At 36.5% G+C, this 10855-nt stretch overlaps 1 protein-coding gene across 7 annotated transcripts in view; it reads left to right on the top strand.

Moving 5' to 3' along the window:
* Nucleotides 1–10310, top strand: part of kcnt1a (potassium sodium-activated channel subfamily T member 1a) — a 32475-nt gene extending 22165 nt beyond the window's left edge. For 5 of the 7 annotated variants that reach the window (XM_039679251.2, XM_039679252.2, XM_039679250.2 and 2 more), the window contains 4 exons: nt 3290–3581; nt 4656–4718; nt 5046–5130; nt 6389–10310. In XM_039679251.2, coding sequence (XP_039535185.1) covers nt 3290–3581; nt 4656–4718; nt 5046–5130; nt 6389–6494 — 546 coding nt within the window. In that variant the 3' untranslated portion in view covers nt 6495–10310. The remainder of the gene's footprint in view (nt 1–3289; nt 3582–4655; nt 4719–5045; nt 5131–6388) is intronic. The other 2 variants (XM_089123975.1, XM_089123976.1) reach the window with 1 other exon arrangement.
* Nucleotides 10311–10855: the final 545 nt, after the last annotated feature.

Genomic DNA, 10855 nt, shown 5'->3' with positions numbered 1-10855 from the left:
GCAGCACCAGGTCGTCTGCGTACAGCAAGAGCTTGATGCTCCTGTCCTGTAGGGTGAGTCCAGGGCCTGTAGACTGCTCCAACTGCACCGCTAGTTCATTAATGTAGATGTTGAACAGCGTTGGACTCAGGCTACAGCCCTGCCGCACTCCTCTCTTTTGGGTAAAGAATTTTGTATGTTTGTTGCCAATTCGAATTGCACATTTGTTGTTCGAATACATTGATTTTATAATGTCATAGACTTTACCCCCTACACCGCTTTGTAAAAGTTTGTAATATAATCCGTTGTGCCAAATAGAATCAAATGCTTTTTTGAAATCGACAAAGCATGCAAATATTTTTCCGTTTTTGGTCTGTTTTACGTGTTTATTGATTAGGGTGTGTAGGGTGTAAATGTGGTCAGTAGTTCTGTGTTTTGGAATGAAGCCAATCTGACTCGGGCTCAGGACATTGTGTTCGTTAAGGAAGCTTACAATTCTATTGTTTAAAATACTGCTAAATAACTTCCCCAGATTACTGCTCACACAAATGCCTCTGAAATTATTAGGGTCTAATTTATTTCCACTCTTGTGAATTGGGGTAATAAGTCCTTGGCTCCAGATGTCAGGAAAACAGCCTGAACGGAGTACGATGTTGAACAGTTTGAGCAGCGCCGCCTGCAGCTCCGGTGTGCTGTGATTCAGCATCTCACCTAGAATGCTGTCAGGACCACAAGATTTATTTCCTTTTAGGCTTTTGAGTTTGTTTGCCAATTCTTCCTGTGTAATTGGGAAGTCAAGTGGATTTTGATTATTTTTAATTGTCTCTTCATAAGTTTGTAGATTTAGTTTGATCCGATTATAATTGTCATTGAGTTGTTTTGATGGGATTTCTCTGTATAAGTTTTCAAAATGATTTGTCCAAATTTCTCCATCTTGTATTGGTAGGTCTTGTGGTTTAGCGGTGCTCAGATTATTCCACATATCCCAGAACTGATTCTGATTTATTGAGTGTTCTAATTCTTCTATACTTTTGGTCAGATGGTGTTGCTTCTTCACTCTAATTGTGTCTTTATATATTTTTAGTTTTGAAAAGTATTCAGTTCTTAAGTCAGTGTTGTTTGGTTCTTTATGTTTCAGATTTGATAATTTTCTAAGTTGTTTTCTCAATGTTTTGCAGTCTGAGTCAAACCATTTTTCATCTTTTGGAGTATTTTTTGTGTATTTTTTGCCTTTCTTTTTCAATTCACTTTTCTGTGCTGCTTTATTAAATATGTTATTGATTTCATTTGTAGCCGAATTAACACCATCTTTAGTTGTTTCGAATTTCTTAGTAATAAATGTATTTATTTGATTTTTTAGTTCTTCAGAACTGAGGGCTTGGACAAACTTTTCTGTGCTGTCCGGAGCCCATTTGTATCTCTGCTGGACCTGATACATTCGGCAGGTTTCCAGTCTGTTTTGTTCTGGTGTGTGACTCGTTTTGATATAAATGTTAGTTTGGTTATGGTCAGAAAGCGGAGTTTGCTGTTTGACAGTGAATGCATTGAAGGAGGATGGGTCCATGTCAGTGATGGCGTAGTCAACTACACTAGCTCCAAGACCTATCTATCTCTATCTGTCTGTCTGTCTGTCTGTCTGTCTGTCTGTCTATCTATCTCTATCTGTCTGTCTGTCTATCTATCTCTATCTGTCTGTCTGTCTATCTCTGTCTGTCTGTCTGTCTATCTGTCTGTCTGTCTGTCTGTCTATCTATCTGTCTGTCTATCTATCTATCTGTCTGTCTGTCTCTGTCTGTCTATCTTTCTGTCTGTCTGTCTTTCTGTCTGTCTATCTCTATCTGTCTGTCTGTCTGTCTATCTATCTCTATCTGTCTGTCTGTCTATCAATTCAATTCAAATTGCTTTATTGGCATGACTGTACATATTACAATATTGCCAAAGCTTGTAACACATAGCATAGTGAAGACATCAATAAAAACAAAGTATTATAACAACTTAAATTGAAATGTACAAATTAAATTAATTGCAAAAAATAACAGTGTAACAGATTATAAATTCTATGAACGTTTGATACCACAGTGTTTTAACATATATATACACACATACACACATTACTGAGGGTCACTGTGGTGGACATTAGGGAGACACACTGAGGTCACACATTCACACACATTCACCTACTGTCTCTCAGGCTGTGGCACGCACACACGTATCTGGCAGCCAGTGCTGCGGTCTGTCCCTCTCCTAGTATTATCTTTATCTGCTCTACTTCAGTCATGGCTGTAAAGTTGTGTATTAAGTTATTAAGTTTATTGAAGTAGAGGTCTCTAATCGAGCTGTATTTGTGGCAGTGGAGGAGGAAGTGTGTCTCTGTTTCGATCTCTCCTGTGCTACACTGAACACACACCCTTTGCTCTCGGGGTAGCCAGCTCTTTCTGTGTCGGCCGGTCTCGATGGCTAGACTGTGTTCACTCAGCCTGTACTTGCTCAGGATCTGTCTCTGCTTTGTGTCTCTCACACTCTGGAGATATTCCTCCATTTCATAATTTGATTTCAGATTTCGATAGAATTGTAGTTTACTTTGTGTTTTGGTTTCCTGATCCCAATGTTCCAGATATGTATTTTTAGACTGTTTAGTAATTTGGTTTATTCTGATGTGTGTGTGATGAGCAGTGCTGGTCTGAGACTGGTGAGTGTTAGTACGGTTAGTCGGGTTAGTGAGTCTCAGGACCAGCTGACTGAGAAGACTCTTTTCGGGGTTCAGTTCTTGGGTCTGTAATGCTTTAAAATGTAGCGATTCTGTGGGACTTGATTTTAGATGCATCCAGAATTTGAGGGATCTTTTTTGCATATTAATAATCAATGGGAATCGGCCTAATTCTGCCCTACACGCGTTATTGGGTGTTTTCCTTTGTAGTTTTAGTATCATTTTGCAGAATTCTGTGTGTAGGGCTTCTGTTGGATGTCTGTCCCATCTAGTGTAGCTCTGATCACTGAGTGGACCCCACACCTCACTTCCATACAGCGCAATGGGCTGAATCACACTATCAAAGATTTTACACCAGATTGGAATCGGTAATTCAGAGTTTTGGAATTTCTTCTTAATGGCGTATAGAGCTCTGCGAGCTTTATCTTTAAGAGCATTCACTGCCAGACTGAAACTATCTAGTCTATCTATCTCTGTCTATCTGTCTGTCTGTCTGTCTGTCTATCTGTCTGTCTATCTATCTATCTATCTATCTATCTATCTATCTATCTATCTATCTATCTATCTATCTATCTATCTATCTATCTATCTATCTATCTACAGTTTCAAGGTTCCGTCAGCATAGAGGGGTTAAACGACACCAGGGAGAAGGGGGAGGAGTCAAAGATCCTCACCAGGAGCTCCTCCAGCAGTGACCAATCAGAGCACCCGCTCCTGAGAAAGAAGAGCATGCACTGGACGAGGCGTCTCAGTAGGCGGAGCGTGAAGAGGAGCGACTCCTCCCTCAGTTCCCTCCAGCAGCGTCTGGGCGTGTTGCGACGCTCAGAAAGGGAGGAGCTTTCGGAACTGGTCAGGAACCGCATGCAGCACTTGGGCCTTCACACGGCTGGATACAGTAAACCACGCCCCTTACCTCATTAATCACATAAATATGTATAATATGTTTATTCTTAGACCTTATTTACATGAGAATACTCGCGTGAAAACGTAAAAATATTTTATCGGATGTGCCTTTCGTTTACACGGTGACAGCATTTTTGGGGCTTAAAAACGCAAAAAAGTGAAACCACCCTACAGAGTGGAAATCTTTAAAACGCTCCACTGCCTCGTTCCCGTGTAAAGGGTAAAAACGCAAAAGTCTGCTTGACAGTGAAGGTTGTACGCAGGCGTGCAGACTTGGTGTTGTTGTGTGGCAGTGCTTCGCATTGCCACCTAGCCGCCTGGAGTGCATACTACATTGAATTTCTTTTGCGTCACCATATTCACGCGGATTTCATGATTTCGGATTCCGTCTAAACATAGCCTTAAAGTTGGCTTGAAACTGAAGTTGTGATCGTTTTTTTCTTGGAATAGTTTTTTGATGGGTGGGACTTGATTTTGTCCATTGGGAATTGATTGGATGGTTGTGGTTTGCTATTGGTCAATCTTATATGAGTGACAGGTTGAGAGATGTCACTTAAAAAGGGAGAGGACGTTATGTTGATTCAAGATTACAAGGGCACATGAATTTAAAAATAAATAATGGCATGCACTGATACATCATTTATACATAGAAAATGCACTATTCAATAAAAAAAATGTTTTTGACTTCAAGGTCAGTAATTAACTTTAAGTACAGAAATTGAATTAAATTTATAGAACATAACTGGGAGATCTATCCAAATCATATTTATTTTGATATGGTAAAGAGACTGTAATCACCATAAGGACTCTCTTTTCAAAAATTCCTAATGGATAAAATCAAGCCATGTCCTAAATTTCTCTCATATCATGTTTCACTTGAAAATGAATGTCAGATTATGAAAAAAAACACTGTTGTGGGTTGTGAACACTGTTGACTCCTGGATATGTGGTTACAACCTTTTTCAATGTTTTGTCATAAATTACATTTCTAGATAATATTTTTTATCTTAAATATCCCCTTCATTTCTCTCTTCCTCTTTTTCATTGTGTCTTTCGTCTCATATAGAAGATGTCACAAATCTAACAGCCAGTGATGTGATGAATAGAGTTAATTTGGGGTATTTACAAGGTAAACAACTTCCACATTTTCTTGCCATTTTATTCACTTTTTATTGAGTTTTACAGAAGATAAGATGACATTTTTGTGGAAAAAAAAGAAACCCAGATTAGTTAGAGAATTAATGTGAGTTAAAGACAGTTAATTAGAGTTAATGCATGAGATAATGAACAGTATTCCCATCACTCTTTTTATGTGAATTGTATATACATGCTACATAGCACGTAACAAATTGTTGCTCCTTACTTTGTGGCATAAAGTGTTTTATCTAGTTGTATTTCATCTCTCCCACGCCCATATGGTTTGAGTGACAGTTGTATCCACCAATCTCTGTTGTAGATGAGTTGAACGACCAGCAGAACTCCATCTCATATGTGCTGATAAACCCCGCCCCCGACACGCTGCTGCAGCTCAATGATGTTGTGTATGTAGCACATGCACACACACCTTTCATTCACTGAATAAATCATATATGGTTCAAAGGACAAAATTCTGAAATGTTCAGGTACTTTTTTTGGAACTACTGTGATATAAAATTGTTCATACTTTGCTCACAGCAAACTGTATTTAATATACACCTCACTTTTTTTAGATTTTTATCAGATTTATTTAATTATTCAGATTATTTAACCCAATAAGGCCTGTCTCATATTTGATATGTGAATTTCTAAGGGCTCAACATTGTAACACTGTTGCACACAATCCACTACATGCCTTCTGTCTTCTGATTGATTGTTTGTACTTTTTTTTTTTTTTACCAAGTAAAAGGTCCTTTTTTAAATGTTTTAATAAAACAAACATAAGCATACATTTCATTTTGTTAGTAATATTGCAAGATGAACATTTACTGGACTGAAGCAATTTTTTATTTCAAAAATCATTTTAAAATTTGAGCCTCAAATATGATCCATCAGGATTTCAAGGAAGGTTTATTTCTTTATCGCTCATTTATCATATTATATTCAAACAGAGCATTGATCATAAAACTACGCATTATCATCTTAAGACATTATTGGCAGATATAGAGTTACAACTTATATTTATGTGCATTTTATGTAAGTAGTCAGTTATAAGGTTATAAAGATCTCAATGATTTACATTACAAGCTATAAGAATTTAATCTTATTTAAATATCTGCATTATTTGCTGTTTTTTCCTCCTTGAGTTTGAACTTCACATTCTCACTAAATCAGACAATATGAGAGCCATAAAAGCCTGATGTATCAAAAATGATACTCAACAAAAAAACGCATATGCAAACTTTTATTTTTATTTTTTAAATAGTTTTTCTAAAGGGTCAATAAACTGATCCGTTAAAAAAAAAAAAGATTTTTTATGTCAGGCTTTACAGGGTTAAGACATTATTTGGTCCCTTTTGTTTTTAGAGGAGACCACCCAAAAGTCCCTAAAACGTCGGGTGTTCCAGGTTTTACTATTTTTATGGGGACATTTGGTCATATTTATTGTGTGTTTGTGTGTGTGGGTCAGGTTTAAGCAACATTTGGCCTTCATAAAGGCAGCAAATCCTGATGCACACACAAGCTTGTTCTTATACATATGCATACACACAAACATGTCTGTGCCCAAGAGTCACATTATCAAACATGTCAGTGCCCAAGAGTCACATTTTCATAGTAAAACCCCAAACATGAATCACTCAAAGCGCTCCTTGTGTTCTGCAGGTTCCTGATCCGTCCGGATCCACTGGCTCATGTACCCGAAGCACCGCCCGTACAGAACCGACGATGCCGGTCCACAACTAACACACCAGAACTCAACAAGGTTTAACCGGTCAGAGCTCAGCACCAGAACTAGATCTAGATATACAAAGCCTTGATATAACTAGACTATACAGTCCCTCCAGGATTTCACGATTTTTTTTTTGTGATTTTTGCGATCAAAATGACTGATTTTATGGTGGTAATTTCCAAAAATTTGTGAAAAAATTTGCGATTTATATTTAACATTTGCCATAATAGTATTCAGTCCTTCCAGAAAAACGCGGAGTTTTTTTTGTGATTGTTGCGGGCAAAAATTGATCGATTATGCGGCCAGTTTTCTTTAAAAATGCCATGGAATATGTGGGATATTTATGCAATTTTATGCGATGAAATTGCTGGAATTTGCAAAAATTGAGGGAACTTGCAAAAATTGCGGTTTGATGAAAAAGAGAAAAAAGTGATTCCCCCAACATCCTGTTAATATAAGAGTCATTTCTTATTACTTCCTTTGATAAACAAGCATACTACATCATAGAAAGTGCTGGGAATATTTAATTTCTCATCTTGTTTTATTTCAGACTGTAAGAGTGTAAATAAGGTGTGGCCCCTTTAAGAGCTGCGCGCTCCCTGTTGAACTCTCTGCAGTGTTATATGTGCGCCTCAAACGCCCCATGTGTGCGGGTAATTTCTGTTTGATGCTACTACTTTTATCTTATGTTGTTTATTAAGTAACGATGTGACAGTAGAACGTGTGACAGACAGTTATACGAGTTCGATTTGTGATGTCAATCGCCTCCGCGAGTCTGTCTGGCGTCGCGTAATTGCGTCACTTCATAACGTTCCCATGGAAACAGGGGGAAATGGCTGCTCTTATGTGAAGCAAACGCAACATTTTTCAACTTTCTGCTAAGATACATGTGACTTTTTTTTGCAACGAAAATGCGAGGATTATGAAATTATGCAAACCCCGCATATTTTGCACGGAAATCGGCAATTTATGCGGCGAAAGTGCGGCGTATTTGAAAAAATGCGGCCCCCGCATAAATATGCGGACTTTGGCTGATTTTGCATTGAATTCAGCGATCGCATAATCGCGTTTTTCTGGAGGGACTGACTATAAAGACTTTCCTTCCTATATTATATAGTTGGTAACACTTTATTTTGATGGTCCGTTTTGAACATCCTGTTGACTATAAGTAACTTTGCAACTACATGTCAACTAACTCTCATTAGAGTATTAGTAGACTGTCTGCTTAATATCTGCCAACAGACAATCTGCTGCTGACTATAATTAACTTTGCGACTACATGTCAACTTATTCTATCCCTAACCCTACCAGTCCACTAATACACTACTAACACTCTAGTCTAGTGAGAGTAAAGATGGAGGTGCAATGTTACTTATGGTCAACTGAATGTGTTAAAGGGACCATCCAAATAAAGTGAAACTTTAGTTTCCTATAAAGGCTCATACGACCTCTTTCTTTATTATACAAAAGAAGAGTGAGTGTAGTCAATTGTGAAATATTTTGTGGTGAAGTAAAACTTAATGTTCCTTGAAAGAAGAGTGTCATTCATTCGGGATTGTTGTCCTAATGTTTGCAGTACCACATGTGACCAGTAGGGGAAACACAGAGATCATATGGATGAAATAGCATCCTGTTGTAAATCAGACAGTAGAGGGCGGTGATGACTGATGCACGTCAATCCTACATGTTATTTTGAAATCAGCTTTTTGCTGTTTTGTAATACAGAGACATGCATTTTGTTTGCGCTTTTGTTTCATGTTTGTTCTATTGCCTGGAAGTGTTTTGCATTCAGAAGATCACAGATAGACTTCTTGATTCTGGACAGTGGCTGCAAAAATGTATGTCTGAATGTCATTGCATTAGATAATAAATATTTATTTATTTATTTTAACCCTTTACCTGTCACCCCCCTTTTTGAGAATGGGAGTTAAAATGCACTATTCACACTTAAATGGTTGTACTTGTAATTCAAGAATGCTTTGGAATATATACCCAAGTTTGGTCTTGTTATAAAGAAAACACTTTTAAGAAAGCATATTATTGCTGAAGTGAAAACACTTCAAAAAATGAAAGTATGAAAAGTTATGGAAGTTTAAATTCACAGTAAATCAAATATACTGTACTATATATTTTTTTATTTTATATAAAATATATATTTTACAAAATATGTTTTACTCTAAAATTACTATAAAATCAAAGCCATAAATCTAACAAAGTTATGTTCCAAATTTGAAGTTGACATCACAAAAATTGAAGGTCCCATGAGGTTTTGTTTAGGCGTAGTACCAAAAATAGCCTCCGGGTGCCATTGAATTCCATTGAATTTTGTTGTATAAATTCTGCCTTAACAACTTTATACATTTCTGTCCAAATATCAATTTTGTCACAACATTTGGAACCTTGAGACTCAGACCTTTCTGACAATATGTGTTTTGTCAAGATTAGAAAAGGTTTTGATCATAAATTATGAAATATAATGATGCCCAAAAGGGGAGGAGCCTGATAAAATAAGTACTGTTTCTATGGTAATGCGTTGTTCAATTATAAAACGGTTTTCACACGATGAATTCTGAGTTTATAAGCTTTGAAATGATACCTAATTTATGATAACTACTAAAATATGATATAATAAAAAAGACAATAAAAAATAATATTCTATTTTAGAGGATAATATATATATATTATCATTTTTAGAGGATAATATACTATAATTGTTTATTGAAAAATACTAGATTATATGTTTTATTATGAACTTTTAGCATAAAAACAGAAGTTTCAATGATTAAAAGTGGGTGCATCGACTTTTTGTGACAAAGGTCAGACCTCCTGTTATGATGCAGATTTTTTGAGGTGCACTCTTGTCATAAATTCATCAATTACTCTTCCTACATAATTTGTAACACAAAACAGGGTAGAATATTTATTTAGTCTTAGACCTTTCCAACAATATATAATTTGGCATAAATAGATTAGGATTTAATAGAAATATAGTGAAGTAAAGTTAGGTGTCCCGGTACCGGGACGGTGGCAGTTAAGGGGTTAAAGAAAGATGCAGCTGTTTGAACTTGAGGAGCATATCCCTCCCAGCAAACACAGAATGTTCCCCTAACGTTCCCAAATGGTCCCATGAGTTGTTTTTTTTTTGGGTTTTTTTTTGGGAACCAAACAAGAACATTATAGGAACATTCCATGTAGGTTATTTTTAGGTTCCATTTTTATAACGTAAGGAGAATGTTCCGGGAACGTTCACTTAACCGTAACGTTCTGAGAACCAAAAACTAACGTTCCCAGAACCTAAATTTGTTTGCTGGGATGCACTTAAAATCATCAGTTGATTCAAAATGATGAAGAGAAGTGCAGCATCTCTTCTTACAAAAATATGTTAGAAGAACTTCGAGAGAACATTTCCATGAAGTTTTCTTGTTTTTTTTCTTGGTTTTTCAAACTTTAAGGAAATATTCCATTTGATCCTTTTGCAAACATTATGGGAATGTTACTTTTGAATGTTCTCTGAACTTTCCCAATAATAAATATAACTTTGAATGAAAGTTATATTAATTATACTGGGAGAATGTTTGTTCATAATGTTGAGAGAACCTTGCTGAAGTTCAGAGAATGTTCCCTGTTAGACTTAAGTGTCCATCTTTCGGGGTCACTGTATCGGCTATTACCTCCATTATTATTGCTGTGCACATTTGGTTAGTTTTAGTCTACCAGTAATAATGAAATGTGCAATGTGTTGATATTGTAATTATAATGTACATTGTAGTTACATAGAACGTAATTTGTACGTCAGATATTTTTGTGATTTTGGTGCATTTTGAAATTAAAGTATTTAATGCATATGTTATGTTAGCCATGTGTGTGTGTGTGTGCGTGTGTTAATAGCATAAGAACAATAATGTGAGGTGTGTCTATTTGGAAAAACAACACATGATCATAAGAGAGTGGGAATAAGAGCAAATGCCAGCAGCACACACACACACACACACTGCAAAGTGAGGCAGTTTCGGTCGACAGGTCTGAGCAAGAGGGCGAGACTGGGAGGCGTGTGAACAGCAAGGTGTGTGTGAGGAAAAATTTGGGGAAAAGTGTGTGTGCTTGTTTGTTTAAGAGTGATGAATTATTGGAATTGAGTGGGAAAATTTTATTATCAGTCCAATAATCTCTCTCTCTTTCTCTCTCTCTCTCCCTGCCTCTCTCTCTCTGTATATGTAGGGGAGGGGATTCTTCAGGTAGAGGAGCTCAGTTTGCCTTTAGTTTGAGTTTAAAAAAGAAATACATTTTAGTTTTAAAGGACAGACTATAATAGAGTAGAATTTATTATTTTGTTTAGTTAATCTGTGTGTTACAGATTTGCCTTAATTTCTACTTCTCTTCTACAGTTACTTTTATTTTGT

This window comes from Pimephales promelas, chromosome 19 (genome assembly GCF_988280905.1).
Source record: "Pimephales promelas chromosome 19, fPimPro1.hap1.1, whole genome shotgun sequence".
NCBI lineage: Eukaryota > Metazoa > Chordata > Actinopteri > Cypriniformes > Leuciscidae > Pimephales > Pimephales promelas.
Note: the sequence above shows the minus strand (reverse complement) of the source record. Positions and strands in the feature narration are given on the sequence as shown.